Consider the following 16,553-nt stretch of genomic DNA (forward strand, 5'->3'; position numbering starts at 1 on the left):
TCGAAGCAAATTTTCGCGTTGAATAGCCTTCTCCATGTAGTGCTACAATAACTGCTCGTGTTTCTACACTAAGCTCTGCTTTCCGACAGATTTTAAATAATAAAACAAGAAATATGTAGTTTTATTTAAATTTTAATAATTAGAAGATAATTTTGGTATAACGTCGACTTGTATGTAAGTTTTTGTAAGACAGTTATTTTTTGGAATACAAAAAAATTGTTTTACTTACCTTTTTGATAACAAAGATGACACCAACAATTAGAAATATAACTCTTGAAGCGAGTTTTGCAGTAGTAACATGTTACGCGTAATAGGCACTTGACGCATTGACAGAATGCAGTAAGTCATAACCCGTTAATGCTTGATCTACGCGTCTCCCACAGTCACTTTGTAAACAATAACAATCTCCTAAACTCAAACTAGTAGCAGAACGCACGTTTTAAAAACAAAACCACTAATAAGCCGACTTTATTTAGTAAAATTCCAAAATAATGTAAGTGAACCCAAACTTTTGACCGGTAGTGTACATATATCTTTACCAACGCATTGTACCCACAAGATGCAACCTCTCGATAAATCGTTTATGGGGCCACTTAAAACATATTATAATGACGAAATAAGAAGACATATGAGAGAACAAAGTCAAAAAATAACCCAATTCGACGTTGTTGAGTTGTTCTCAAAAGCATATATTAAGGTTCAAACAGCTCAGATACCAATGAATGGGTTTCAGTGTACTGGAATTTGTCTTTTGATAAACATATATTCCAAGAAGCTGACTTCATCGGTGAAAGAGAAGATCGATTTCAAGAAGAACCTTCTATGCAAGCAAACTTAGAAGAACCGATCGCCAGTACTAGTAGCGTAGATATGAGCAAATTTATAACACCTTGGGACATCTCACCACCGCCGAAAATATAACAGCCTACTACTCCAGAGGTAACCGATCTGCTGCGAGGAGGAGAGCATAAGAAATGTCGAGAAGCGAAAGACTAAGCCAATTAAATCCCGTAGCGGTAAGAAGCGTTGAAAGCCAAATAGGGAAAGTTCTTCGAGAGAATCTGAAGAAAGCTTGCAGCTGCCGAGTTCAGATGAAGACCCTTGGATAGAGGCTCTACCTAGTAATGACACGGTGTGCGCTTTTTGTTATAAGGTGTTTGCCTCCCTAAACGGCAAGCTATTTTGTATGCGAGTTTTGTAAGTCATCTTAGAAAATTCGGGCTTAAGATCTCTTCAAAACTTACTTATCTATCTATGTATTTTATTTGAAGTTTTTGTTAATTTCGTTTAAGAATTTTCATAAATTATTTAAAGATATGCATCTGTATATGGCTCAAAATCACCAAGGTTGCGAATTTCAAAATCGGTTTTATGACAAAAAATATTGCAAGCTATGATGATGACTATTAGTTTATACTGTTGCTTAATTTGTATATTTTTAAACCTTTACAGGGCAGCGCACAGAATTCTTTATTTTTTTAGTAATATTGCTTAGTAGTAAATATCTTGTAGAAAACCATCATTTCGGGAACGTTTTCCTAAGTTTCATAAAATCCGCAAAAACCAAACAAAGCGCAGAATTTGAGCTTTGTTTAAAACATGGGTATATTATGTATCTATATTGAATAAGCAATAATGAAATCAATACATTCAAAATTTTCTACAAGCAAAATACGTCAAAAAATTAAAGAAGATGCTATTATTCCGCATAAAGTTTAAGAAATTTCAAAATATTTAAAACTCTTATAATCGAATTAACGTAATATGTACAGAACAAAAGTTCCGCTGCTTGGCTATCCATGACTCAACCCATATTTTGGTAGCCTCGTACGAGGAGAACCGCTGGTCCGCCAAATCGAGACTCATATGCCGGAACAAATGATAATCGGAGGGAGCTATGTCTCGACTATACGGCGGGTGGGGTAACACTTCCCAGCCAAGCGTTCCAAGGTATTTTTTGACAGGTTGAGCAACATGCGGCCGAGCGTTGTCATGTTGCAAAATAACCTTGTCGTGCCTTTTTACCGTTTCCGGCCGTTTTTCTTTCAATGCCCGGCTTAAACGCATCAATTGCAGTCGGTAACGATCCCCCGTGATTGTTTCGCCCGGTTGGAGCAGCTCAAAATATACGACGCCGACCTGATCCCACCAAATGCAGAGCATGATTTTCTTGCCGTGAATATTCTGCTTGGCCGTCGACGTTGATGCGTGGCCGGGCAAACCCCATGATTTTTTGCGTTTTGGGTTATCGTAGTGGATCCATTTTTCGTCGCCAGTCACCACCCGATGCAAAAAACCCTTCCGATTTTGTCGCTCGATCAGCAATTCGCACGTAAAAAATCGCCGTTCGACGTCGCGCAGCTTCAACTCGTACGGGACCCAATGTCCTTGCTTTTGGATCATTCCCATCGCTTTTAGACGCTTGCAAACGGTTGATTTATCAACGCCCAATGATTCAGCAAGCTCTTCTTGGGTTTGGCACGAGTCCTCGTTTACCAATTCCCCCAATTCCGCGTCCTCGAACTTTTTGGGCTGGCCAAGACGCTCCTTGTCTTCGGTGTGAAAATCACCACGTTTGAATCGTCGAAACCAGTACTCACATGTTGAAATGGACGGAGTATGGTCTGGGTAGGCCTCCTGCAGCAATTCACGGGCTTGGGCTGTATTTTTTTTCAAATTGAAGCAGAAAAGCAAAGCTTCCCGCAAATTGCGTTTCAACGGCACGAAAGTTGACATACTCGGAGCACGAAAACACTGCGTTGTTTATACTTCAGCGAAATGACAGATGCTGATAAACAAAGCCTAGGGATGAGGCTTTGTCATGAATATATATTCAGTATTGCCAACGCGATAAAGTGATAAATAGCGCCATCTGTGTGTCACCTTTAAAACTAATTCAACCTCCCAATATATCCTTAGGTTCCAGCTTAAATTTTCTAATATTGTTACGCACAGATCTCAAAAAGGTTACTAAGATTTCTCCATCATCGTCATCGATCATCTGGCAGGTAGCAACATATCTGAAGCAAACATTTGGCTTCTCAGTAGGAACTTTAACAAGCAAGAATGTCCCGGGGGATACGAGATTTGGATGTATATTTTCTTTGCCATAAGACGTATTTGCTTCATTATCAATGTGTTTAACTTTAATCTGCTGACGACGAGTTATTGTCTCTAAACCTTCATTGTCCGAGGAAGATGACCAGTAAACAGATTTATAAATGCTTACTCTATTTTTAAATCTGAAATCGTTATCTGTGATCATGGGCTCTTCGTCAACAGCAGATTCAATTGCAGGTATAAAAACTTCCTCAAGTTCAACTGCACTCATATTACAAAGGCTAGAAAGCTTCATCACAAGTGTATTGTTCAATAAACTCTTCTATAGACGCGTGTTTAAGCTCTTTTGCATATTTCAGTTTATTAAACTTTTCTTCAAAATTTGCATGCTTGACACACAAGCATGTTTCTCTATCCCTTGATATTGGCGCTACGACCCAAAATGGTTTTGCTCTCAGCAGCGTTGCGTATGATAACACAATTCCAGTTTCTTTTACAAATCTTGACACCAGGTTTTTAACTGAGTGTAAAAGCACGCGTCTTTGTTTTTTGATACCATTATGTTTCACAGAGTCTCTCTTAGATGGACACATTCGACTTACATCATCTTGTTCGAAGAAATCAATGACTTTTTGTTGAACTTCTTGCTTTAAAACAATTTTGCGAACTTTGGTATCAGACTTTAAAATTGATGTATAGTTAATTTTCATCGGTCTAGTTGGTAAAATCTTTTTGGCCATATGTAGCATTTTGTATTTTCGCAAAATGCTTCCACTGATACATTTATAGAAGGCTTCTCTCTGTTTTGAATTCTTTCGTAAGACGTCAGCCTTTTCTTGCAACTGTTTAGTCAATACTTCGCTAAATATAAGTTGTTTGCGTACTTCAGGAGGTACAGTAATATCTTTAATTAAAGCATCAATTTTCCTGGTGGGACTTGGAACAGTTTTTATTTCTGCATCTCTTCTTACTAGTTTTTTCTTTAAAGATGTAATTTTCCGCTTCATTTCAATTATAATTTTATCCTGTCTTTTTATTTTGCGGTATGCTTTGGCCCTATCTTTTCGAACGATTTTTCTACCTACTTGTCTTTTCTCTGGAGGTACTGCGGCGAAGTCGTCATCTGATTGTGGTGGCGTATTACTCACTTGATTTGCAAAACTTTTTTTTCTTTTCTCTGTATTTTTTTGATGCTTTTTTCCAATCCTTTCTCTGCTTTCGCTTCTCTCGTTCGGTCATATCAGTAATTTTCTTCACTTTTTTCTCTGCCTTTTTTTTCTATAATATTCTCTGTCCTTAGCCCGTTTAATTTCTTTCTGCTCTTCAGTCATCTTATCCAAAAGCTTTCTTTTTCTAGCATTCGCCTTTTCTCTTTGGGGCAAATAAGCTGCACTATCCTTTTTAAGCTTTTTTTGAGATTTTGTTTTATTTTTTTCTTTACCAGGAGTTTCCATTATGCTGTAATTATAAAGAAACAAAATTTTAAAATAAATTTATTAAAAACTTGTAAGTGATTCCCCCTTGGAAATAATAATCATCATTCCGAGAACGCAACAGTCATTTCGGGAACGTGTCATCATGTCCGGGAACGTTCCCGAAATGACGATTTCAAATAAGCGCGCGCTTTGATTAGACGGCGGCCATCTTAAATGCGATCTGGGTTTGCCAATAGGAAAATATGTGAGTTTACTTTCTTATTTCGTGTCGTAAAAAAGAATTTCATCAATAATTAAATGTAATAATTACGTTCCCGAATTGACGGCCTATTGATGTACGCTCTACGAATAATGAATTGAAAGGTACTTACCATTTAGATTTATTTTATTTGACGATAAATACTCTGACAGCCCACTTTTTTATTGTTTTCTTCCTCGACTGACGTTAGACACCGAATGGCTGCGTTCACTTAAAATTATTTTTGATCTATTATCGATACGTTCACTGAAATGACTTGTGCGGTATCGGACAAATTATATTGGACATTTTTATGGTTCAAAATAAATAATCTTTTAGTATCCTTTCTAAAATTAAATTTTGTATAAAAAATACGGTGTATTAAGTAATGAAATGTGAAACTTATCTTAAATTTTTATATTAAATTTTGGACTTGTTGCTGAAGATTGTACATTAGGACGCGTTCCCGAAATGATTATCCATGCATGTATATTGATTTTATTTAAAATTTGCTTTATTAATTAGTGATATTGTTTGATGTACACACAAAACAGGTTAGTTGAGTTAATTTTTTTTTTCTCAAATAAGTCAAGATTTAAGACTTTAAATTGCTAGCAAAGCCAATTCTGCACCTTGGTGATTTTGAGCCGTATATGAATAAAATGTTTGTTTTTGTTTGAAGTTCTGAATAATAGATAAAACTATAAAAAAATTTCATGGGTCTTCCTTTTGCACATGTTTGTTTGGGGCTTAACTTTTCCAGGAGTATAGGCGTGTAATGTGATACTATATATCACTTTACCCGAATAGACTATATCACATTATCCGCCAAATTTTACAAACCTCCCTTTTCGACTATTTTTGATTTCAGTGGAAAATCTGCCGGTTGGCTCAAAATAGAATACTCCAAATTCAAAATTAGTTACACAATACATCAATACACTGTATTAAGCAATAATAAGTTAATAAAAGTTTGAAATTATGAAGTAATAGCAGAAAAAGGATTACGTATATCACAACACCTGAAGTTACTCTACCTCCACAAATATTTGTTTAAACGTAAAATAGCTTAGGACATATTTTTTTAAATCGCGTTTATCCAAAACCGTACCTTTATTTGAATAAGCATACATATGTACATAAATGACAATGGATTAAATCACTTCGTCGACTTCACAAGCTACGATGATTTCAAATAAAACAAAATTAATTTGTTTGTAATTTGTTTTGTTGTATGTCATAGTGTAATAACACTAAGGTCGTACTATTCCGATGGGGATATGACTTAACGCGGGCACATAGCATGCCTACCACCATCAATGGGCAATATTGCACCCGTAATAAAGCTGGCTGTCTCACTGGCCAGGAAAGCAATCGCTTCAGCCACTTCCATCGGATTGCCCACACGTCCCAAAGCATGTGTCTCCTTGCCGCGCTCCACATGCTTTGCATACTCTTCATCCGACATCCCACCACGCCGACGAATATTGGTCACAATCAAGCCGGGATTCACGGAATTCACGCGCACATTTTTCGACGCCAAATCCAAAGCTATACACTTCGTAAATTGGTCGAGGCCTGCTTTCGACACACAATAGGATGAGCTGTTTGCAAACGAACGTGTACCAGCCAAGCTGGAGACATTCACAATATTGCCTTGGCTTTTCACCAAATGCGGTGCCGCCAGTTTTGTTAGCACAAATACAGCACGTAAGTTTGTATTTAAAATCGTATCGAATTGGTCAACATCGATGTCGAGTATATTTCCAGTAGCCAAAATACCGGCATTATTTACTAACACATCTAATAGGCCAAATTTTTCAATAGTTCTATTGATAATGCTCTCCGCCTCCAGCGTTATATCGGCTTTGATTATTAGCAATTCAGCGCTGCTGTTCGCTGATTTACATGCGGCTTCGGTTGCTTTTAGATTTGTCTCATCTCGTCCTACCAGCACTACTTTAGCGTCTCGTTTGGCAAAGAGCTCTGCGGTGGCGGCACCAATTCCAGAACTGGCACCGGTGACAATAACTACTTTGCCGGCAAACGTCATTCTTTAGCGGAATTGTGCTGCAAAAAGTTAAAGATTAATTATCACGGATACTTATTACGTCATCTATGCTTATTACTGTGTAATGTACAATAAAAACAATTAGCAACAATCGATGAAATGATATTAGAGCACACACACCTTCTGCTTCGTATTTCTCTTTCACAGCGATCGTATTGCGGCGCTACCCAGTGATGGTAAATGGTTTTTTGAAAAATCCCTACACAGCCCAAAAAAATTCCCTACTTTTCCCTACGCTTACAACAAATTTTCCCTACGAAATTCCCTACAATTTTTTCTCCTGTGTTTACACTATAATGCAACGTCAAAATTGAATTGTTTGCTTAAGATTTTTAAAAATTCCGTACAGAGCTTCTGCAGTGCAATCAGTTCTTATTGGAATTAGATCCATCAGCTTAACCACAAGCCGCTCGCTTTCCTCGTCGAAAAATCTCACCATGAGACACATACGCTTATTGAGTGCGATGTCTGTGCTCTCTTCGATCATTATGGGAAATTTGTTTACTTTTAATTTTTTAACTAAATTGTATTTTTCTTCTTTTGCCAATTCATTTTTTATTATGCTGGTGCACTTCTTTCTTCCAAGCTCAGATTTTTTTATTATTTCAGAATCGGGCACGATTTCTTTTAAGAGTGGGATTAAATGGTCCACCACTTGCAGCGCAACATTATGCTCAGCGAAGAACATACTAAGTCTTATTTCGAAATTTCTATTTTAGATGTATTTTTAATTGCCTTAGTATTTTTTGGTGCATTTTTGTTTCGGCGTGCTTCTGTAAATCAGACTTGCCACAGCTCAAAACTTTGTCGCACGCAGTGCATTTGCATTTGAATGGATCGTTAGCCACAGCTTCAAACTAGCCACTAAAATTTCGTCTTCAAGCCACTTATTATTGAACTTTTGTTTCCGATACTTGCATTGTTTTTCCTGGTGTTCCTCCGAAGAGTCAGTCGAAGAGCTCATTTCTGTAAAATATATGCATTTTAAATATAAAAAAAGCTAAAACTAAAATAATTGCAAACTTACTTCAAAAGTGAAAAGCACCAGAAAACGTGGGACAAGTAACAATTTTCGCGCAAAGAAAAAATCGTGCTAGCGTTAACGAAGTAAAAAAAGGCAATGTATTAACGCTTTTAAAAGTATGCAGCCAAGAGGAAAATAAGTCTGGCATGAAATCTTACTGCGGATTTTTATTTTAAATGAACTTTTTTAATTTTACCCCGCTATTTTAAAATTTTTTGTCCTTCTTGGAAATTCCCTACATTTACAGAATTTAAAAAAATCTGTCCTTCCTTTCCCTACACCCACATTTTTCGACAAAAATCCCTACATGTAGGGAATTTTCCCTACATTTACCATCACTGGCGCTACCAGATAATAGTTTTTAAGATCACAAGTAAAATACATATATTTATTAATTTATAATTATAACATTTTGAATGAATTTAATTTAAAATAAAAAGACTGTCGTGCAGATTAATTAGCACAGCGAATAACTCGCGCTATCAGTTCATTGTTCGAGTATAGCGACTTTACGAACAATTTTCTATTAGTACTAAAACTAATATTCGGTTTCGGAAATTGAAAAACACTTAGATGTGCGGCAAAGAACTGTTGTGGGTACACATTAAATATTGTGAATTGATATTTTTCAATCAATTCTAATAAAATATTTTCCCTCGACAATCTGTTTTACGCTGCCGGAATGAACCCGATTTATACGCGGCCAAGGACTAAGTTAGGTTAGGTTAGGTTATGGTGTTAGTCGGTGTGTACGACCAACTTACTTAGGCCTTACAGATCCGTTGTGACACCACTGTGCGATACAGGAACCTCATTTATATTCCTTCATGGGATTATTTTGTGGTTCTAATGAAGCGCAGGACTGGTCGCAACCCCACGCCAGCCAGTTCCGTACGAGAATTAAAAAAAATATATACATATATATATTTAAATATAAAAATTAAACCTACTCTATGTTAGGTTAGGTTGGAATGGTTGCCCAAGGAATGAACACGGTTGGGCGAAGATAGACGGATCCGTCCCTTGTGATACCATTGTGAAGCAGGTGAGGTGAAAGAGAAAATCGATGGGATGAAATGAGGTGGCGGGAAGAAGTGGTGGTGGGATGATTAGGAGGGAGGGGTTTAGAGTGTTCGGATTATGAACGATGACTGTGTTGCGTTTGCGTCAACCGCTTTATGCTGCTGATGAAATTCATCAGGTTTTTAATGTCAATGCCAGCTATGTATATCAGCTGGCGTAGCAAAGAAGTCAAATCCCAGATGCCTATATCTTAACACCGCCAGAGCAGGGCAGCTAAGGAGAAGGTGCTGAGTTGATCAACGTCCATTCTTCAACTTTTGCTAACCCCGGAAAATTGAAAAGGAAGTGCTCAACCGCTTTTTCCTCTTCTTCATCTCTACAGCTTCTACAATATTCATGGAAGAAAACTCCAAGTCTCAAGGAATGCCTGCCAAATCTTCGAATTATTCTCTCTGAAAGGCAAAGCAATTCCTTTGTCTTTTTCTTGTTTATTTACGGCCATAGTAACCTAACTCTTACGCATGTATCTTCATCTCTCCATGACCTATTGGCCTTTTGGGATAATGTTGTTTTTGATTATTAATTTGCTCATTGTCATAGGTGTCCCAATGTTAGTTATATTGCTGAGCAATTGAAGATCAGAACTTTTCGTGGCTCGCTCATCAGCTTTATAATTTCCCTTAATATCGCTGTGCCCCGGAACCCAAATAACAATGACCCTGAATACGAAGCTAATATCATTTAGAGCACTCCTGGTCTTAGTATAGCCGCATTCATTGTTTTAATGTCCGCCTGGTTATCCGAGAATATATTTATAGTAGTTTTCGTTACGGCATGCGTATTTAGATAAATAGGTACCCACTTCTAAGTGGCAGCTCTTAAAAACAATAACAGCTACTTGCAAATTTACCACTACCAGTTCTTAAAGAGTTGTTTTTCTCTATTTCTTTAAAGCCATTATTTGTGCATACCGAAATATGCAATTGAAGCATTTTCAAAATATCTGCATAAAGCTACACATAACCACGAAATATAAGTAATAGTTTAAATTTGTTTGTGTATGTCATTCCTTACGTTGCTGTTTTTTTGGTCACTTTTATTTGAATGGCGGATTGAAAATCCACAAAACGGCAACTGTGAAAAGAAATCAAATTTACTGAGCACTTCTCATTTGCATGTCATAACACTGATTTAAAGCCCCTATAGTTATCGAATAGTTTATATTTACTCCTTATTGGTTTAAGTCTGACCCAATGAAAAACTTGGTGTGTATAAGAGTTTACCTCTCCGCACTCACATAGCCCTTAATCGATGGCACGAATCATGTGCAAGTAACTGCCGTCGTAAGTATGGCCAACCCATATTCTGTTTATAAGTTTAACATCTTTAGCAACGCACTAACAATTTTTGAATCTGACCTTTGCTGGTGACTTTATGCAAAAAGTTTATTCGACTCCTTGCAGATGACAGAAATCCATCATACCATTCAGAGAAAATTTTACTGCGAATTATTCTCATAGCTTTTTCGATAAAGTATTCAACTTCGACGATAATGCGACTATCTGCTGCATTTTTTGCAATTTGATCTGCGTTTTCATTACTCGGTATGCCATCATTTAAATAAAGCTTAACACAATCACGAAATATAAATAAAAAGTTTAAATTTGTTTATTTATATTTCATTCTTTGCTTTGACAACACTTTCGTGTTCAAATAGCTTTGTTCCATTTGTTGCAAATCTTACCTCGCACAGCTGTTGCGCTGCTGACAATTAGAGGCTTGCCACATTTTCTTTATTATTATTTTTACTTTCCATTTTGCTAAGTTCCGCTAGAAAGCAAACAAAAATGGAGCTTTTGAAAACTATTTAGTATAATGCAATACACTTAAAAAACGATGCAACGAGAGGATAGAGGGGTGTATCCCCATCCTAAAACCGCACCCTCCGGAGGCTTATAGTTTTAAAGTTTATAATTTGTTTAAGTTTATAAGTTTTACAGTTTGTCAGACACCTCGATTGCAAACGTAATTCGGATGCAGAGACTTTCATTAGATGTTTGTACATCTGCAATATGTGGGTTTAAGTGGCCGGTCTTAAACCCAGCGCACTACCAGCTATCCTGGAATGCTTCGCCTTCTCACGTTAGCTCAGTCCCGAACGGGTGTTCGGAAGCTACCCACAGGATACGTGGGCTAATCCCGGACGTTGTGAGCTGCTTGAACCATATGCAGAAGAATCGTTCTGGCCACTCCCAAGTGAATGGCGATGAGTAACTTTCCCCACTTGCGTAAACGTCTACACATGGAACTATCCTCCATGCTATAGACATCAACGGCCTTAACAATCGCACTGTTAATTCTGCCTTCTCCAAACTGGATAAAGAGGCAAAGCGAATGGGTCTGGTGGTGAGTGAGGACAAAACGAAGTACCTCCTGTCTTCAAACAAATAGTTGGCGCATATCGGCACCCACGTCACTGTTGACAGTTATAATTTCGAGGTTGTAAAGGACTTCGTTTATTTAGGAACCAGCATTAACACCGATAACAATGTCAGCCTTGAAATCCAACGTAGAATCTCTCTTGCCAACAAGTGCTACTTTGGACTAAATAGGCAACTGACCCGTAAAGTCCTCTTCTGACGAACAAAACTAACACTCTACAAGACTCTCATCATGCCCGTCCTAACGTATGGCGCAGACGCGTGGACGATGACAACATCCGATGAAGCGACGCTTGGAGTGTTCGAGAGAAAGATTCTGCGTAAGAGTTTTGGACCTTTGTACGTTGGCAACGGCGAATATCACAGGCGATGGAACCATGAGCTGTATGAGCTTTACGACGACATAGACATAGCGCAGCAAATAAAGATCAAGCGCCTACGTTGGCTGGGTCATGTCGACCGAATGGATACAAACGCTCCGGCTTTGAAAGTATTCGATGCGGTGCCAGCTGGTGGTAGCAGAGGAAGAGGAAAGCCTGCTCTGCGTTGGAAAGATCAGGTGGAGAACGACTGGGATTCACTTGGTGTGCCCAATTGGCGCCGGTCAGCACGAGAAAGAAACGACTGGCGCGCTTTGTTAAACTCGGCCAAAATCGCGTAAGCGGTTATCGCGCCAATTAAGAAGAAGAAAATTAAATTCAAAAGAAATAAATTTTCATATTTTTCCAAAGTCAAGCAGGTCTTTAACTAGGTTCGTTCACTTTCCTTGACAAAAATGGACGTCTCACCAAATATTTCTGTTTTCGTGAAGAAAAATATGCTATGGGCTCTGGCGCGTGGGCGAAGATGTGGTGGGCTCGTTTCATCATTTTTCACATATAATTGTTAAGAGCCGTCTTTTGAATAAAAATATTGAAACCTTAAAAATCTAAATTTTCAACTGTTTTATTTTAAAACAACTTCTAGGTGTGTGTATATGGAAGAACCCTTTACCTACCTACTTTAAGGGGGGCAGCTACTCCAGCACCTTCAAATTTTTCATTTTTTTTTGCCTTAAAAATTCATTTATAATCTAAAGAATATCTTTTCAATGTTTTAAGCTTAATAAAAAGTCTAAAAAGCCCCTATAAAGTCAGTGAAGTGATGAGCTACGAACGAAAGATGAGTAGAACGATAACTTTATCGCGTTTTTCTCAAAATACGTTTTTTTCCACCCTGTCCAATATAACTCAAAAAGTAATCATCGACCAAGGTGCATTCATTAAAGGTGGTGGCACTAGACCAACAACACTGTTTTGTACGTTTAATTGTCACGGCAAAGTATTGGAAAAGTAAAAAACAAAAAACTAATTCGCCATGTTTCATTCTGTGCTGACAGCCACATGGACACTGCGAAAGAAAAAAAAACAAATCACTCGACTTACCAACACCACCTTTAATAGATTCGCCTTGATTGGAGCTAAACCAGAAACCCCCAATGGTGTTTTGCGCGCTTCGATAAGTACTTTCAAATCTGAAATCAAAAGTCGCTGTGTAAAGTCACACGTATATACCAGAAGTTCTTTCTATCTGCACACTGTTATTATGTTGTTGTACTATTATACTTATTCACGTACATTCAGTGTTATAAATAGTATCTTTATTATCTTATCACCCGCCACTTCGCTAATATTATATTTATTTAAATTCATGCCTTGGCTGGCAATATTTCAGTTCGTCCATCACCGTGAAGTAGAATAGTTCAAAATGAGTTTGGCCGGAAAAGTTGTTATTGTGACGGGAGCAAGTTCAGGTATTGGTGCTACCACAGCCGAAGCATTCGCCAAACACGGAGCCAAAGTGGTGTTGGTCGGACGAAATGAAACTAATTTGAAGGCCACTGAGGCAGCCTGTAAAGCAGCCAACAACAAAGTCGAACTATTGTCCATCATTGCTGATGTAACGGTAGATGCGGAGCGCATTATAAAAACAACTATAGACAAATTTGGACAACTGGATGTGTTGGTCAATAATGCCGGCATTGTTGAAGCTGGGAATATATTGGACATTGATGTTGAGCAATTCGATAGAATTTTGAATACCAACTTACGTTCAGTTTTTCTTCTCACCAAATTTGCCGCACCTCATCTCGTTAAGACTCAAGGCAACATTGTAAATGTGTCTAGTCTCGCTGGTCTGCGTTCGTTTCCGGGTTTATCGAGCTATTGCACCTCCAAGGCGGCAGTTGATCAGTTTACCAGGTGTATTGCTTTAGATTTGGCAGCGAAAAATGTGCGTGTAAATGCCGTGAATCCCGGTGTGGTAGTGACCGATATTCATAGACGTATGGGCATGTCGGAAGAGGAATATGCGAAATATTTGGAACATAGCAAAGGTGTCCACCCGTTAGGCCGCGTAGGTGTTACGAAGGAGGTGGTCGATGCTATTATCTTTTTTGCCAGTGACACTGCCAGCTTTATAACGGGAGCAACTTTGCCCATCGATGGAGGCCGGCATGTACAGTGTCCGCGTTAATGGTGGATTCAAAAAAAAAAAAGAATAGAATTTTGGGTATACACCACACGAAACAATTATAAGAGGAATTAAGTTTTTTTTATATATTTTTTTTGTTATGTTTTTATATATAAATTTTTAATGATAAATATGATAAATGTTTTGAAAATATTCTGTAATAAGTACACATTTCACGAAGCTTAACTTAATTATTAAGAAAAGTAAAATCTATAGAACAAAAAAAGTGTAACACCGATGTTATTATTATTTAAAATAAAATAATAGAATTCTTGGTTTAAGTTTATAATTTGGAGCTTAGTAAATTGTGTTGGATTTTGCTTTGATTATAACTTCTTGAAGTTGTCGAGGCATCGATTTGATTAATTTTCTATAATATTGAATTACTGCATGACAACGCCAGGCCACACGTTGCTAAATCGGTCCAGAAATAAGTAGAGGGGCTGAATAGGGAAATCTTGCCCCATCCGCTGCGTCCATCAGACATTGCACCTTCGGATTACCATTTGTTCCGATGTTCCGATCAATGCAGTCAGTCCTTACTGGACACCGGTTCACTTCTTACGAGAGCATCGCCAACTGGCTCCATGAATGGATCAACTCAAATGAACTGGAATTTTTCCTCCGAGGAGTCCGTATGCTGCCGGAAATATGGAGTAAAGTTGTAGCTTCCAATACCACATACATCACATAATTTCATGCATTATTTAATTGTTTAAATAATTCGAAACTTTGGCTAAGAAAGGACGGAAACTTGTTCCCATACACAATATTTTGATTAATGTTTGACCATTCGATGTTAATCGCACTTCTAAGGCTTTTAGCGCTATCGAAATGTCTTTCTTTTTTTAAAACCGATTGAGAAAGTATTGCCCATACATTTTCGATTGGGTTAAGGTCAGGGCTGCATTCAAAAATTGGTATTTTTTTCGCTGCCAAAAACTCTTCTGTTGCTTTGACGTCATGAACGGCTGCATCGTGATGCAGGAAAATCCACTCCTCAGCGAAATTATAATTAAAAAAAGTATGAAGTACTTAGTCTAGAAGTTCTATTATTATCTCCTTTTGGTTATTATCGCCCTTTTAGATTTACCACTTCTCTGTTCGCTTGACGTAAAAGTTGTATGCTGAGACGATAACAAATTAAGGCATGCAAATTAGAAATTTTCAAAGAAATAAAAAAATTGTTTAACGAAGTTTTCTCACGTAGAAATTTTTGACACTTATTTCAGTGCAGTACATAAAAAACGATTTTTTTTTTATTTTTGTTTGTTTGGAGGGTATCCATTGTGAACTATAGAACGAGTTCTGCTATCTTCGTTGCAGAGACGACCTGGAAAATATGTTTGCATTCGCAATTCTAGTGTTTCTTCACTGTTAATTGTTACCAATTGCCAACCCCTTTCATGAGATAGCTAGGATCGCTAGGGCTCAGTGATATAACTTTCCGGGTCTACTGGTCTCCGAAGCGCTTTCTATCTTCTGACAGAAGTCTCTCCAAGACGTTGTTTTTGCTGCCTTTATGGCATTCTAAAATCGACATTGGCAATCTTTATATCCCTCCTAAGAGTTGTACCTCCTCGTTTCATTAAACTTAGTGTATCAATAAGTACACATTAATTTGTTTTTTTTATTACTATGCACGAGCTGGGTTTATATTTGTCGATGACATAGACTAGTTTATATTCCTTTTTGCTCAAACCGCAAACCCGATCTTGTATCATGGTTCTTGGATGAGTGCGATATCCTCTTCACTTTCGGCGAAACAGAGGATGAGTGCGGCTGAGGCCGCCTTACTATGGTAGAGATTAATCTGTACAACCCTCAACATTGCTAATATGCGTTGTTGGAGGACAACCAACCGCGGTTTAGTCAGCGTTCTCCTCATCGGATGTAGGGGAGGGACTGCTTATCCTCCATAGCATCAGAGAACTCGGAGTGTTTAACCATCATGTCCTCTAGGTTAAACCTAGTTCGCTTGCCACACCGAAAATGGATGCCACCTCTCCGTCTTGGGAAGCTATCAGTTGCAACAGTAGTCACCTTCATAATTTTAACGGTTACTTGCTAGTTACATCCTTCTTGTAAACGTGGAGAATCAATGACTGGAATTCACAGTTCATTCTCGCCTACTGGCTGGCGAGTGAGGCCGGTGATTCTTCAATAACCGTCGTTCGTGTCCGGCGCTTATTTCTACTGTATAACGTCAACAGAAAATGAGAAAGAATGACCTAACGACATGGGATTGGGGTTAAGGATGATCATCGCCAACCTTCTTCTCCCAACCACCTCGTCAATCTTTGCTGCCTTTCAGTCACTGGTAAGTAGTTCCGGGTTGCCTTGTTTAATCAGTTCCAAAACTTTCTTTGTATCTGTGTCGAAGTCTGTTATCCAGACACTACATCTTGGCTGGTTGGGTATTTCTTCCTGGAGGACCACATGGAGGCATATTCCCGGCTAAAGCACCCCTATACGATTAATTGGTAGGGTATATAGACACGCAGACCGTTGATCTTCGCACCCATCTTCGCCAGAAGTTATACGGTGATAAGTCAGCTGAATTCGGTAGTTGTTGAATTTTCAGCGAAATGCTCTCGAAAAACCAGTATAGTGTCAGATAGTGCTACGAAGCTGATTTTTTGTTATAAAGAAGATTCCACTTTTTTAGTGAGGTAGTGAGTCCAAATGCAATGCTAACAATATCAGTGAGGTCTTTAATTTTCAATCGATTATTTTTGAGCACCAAAAC

At 38.1% G+C, this 16,553-nt stretch overlaps 2 protein-coding genes across 3 annotated transcripts; one reads left to right on the forward strand and one right to left on the reverse strand.

Moving 5' to 3' along the window:
• Positions 1–4,843: 4,843 nt before the first annotated feature.
• On the forward strand, positions 4,844–14,093 carry LOC128857121 (3-oxoacyl-[acyl-carrier-protein] reductase FabG-like). The gene is made up of 2 exons (XM_054092699.1): positions 4,844–4,859; positions 13,007–14,093. The coding sequence occupies exon 2, from the start codon at positions 13,040–13,042 to the stop codon at positions 13,805–13,807; it is 768 nt and encodes a 255-aa protein (XP_053948674.1). The 5' UTR covers positions 4,844–4,859; positions 13,007–13,039; the 3' UTR covers positions 13,808–14,093.
• On the reverse strand, positions 5,812–7,019 carry LOC128857120 (3-oxoacyl-[acyl-carrier-protein] reductase FabG-like). 2 transcript variants are annotated; one of them, XM_054092698.1, is made up of 2 exons: positions 6,926–7,019; positions 5,812–6,804 (listed from the first exon to the last, which is right to left on the reverse strand). In XM_054092698.1, exon 2 carries the CDS (start codon positions 6,785–6,787, stop codon positions 6,020–6,022), a length of 768 nt encoding a protein of 255 aa, XP_053948673.1. In that variant the 5' UTR covers positions 6,788–6,804; positions 6,926–7,019; the 3' UTR covers positions 5,812–6,019. The 2 variants fall into 2 exon arrangements, with proteins under 2 accessions (XP_053948673.1, XP_053948672.1); XM_054092697.1 differs by having other exon boundaries at positions 6,864–6,973.
• Positions 14,094–16,553: the final 2,460 nt, after the last annotated feature.

Source organism: Anastrepha ludens, chromosome 3 (genome assembly GCF_028408465.1).
Source record: "Anastrepha ludens isolate Willacy chromosome 3, idAnaLude1.1, whole genome shotgun sequence".
Classification (NCBI taxonomy): Eukaryota; Metazoa; Arthropoda; class Insecta; order Diptera; family Tephritidae; genus Anastrepha; species Anastrepha ludens.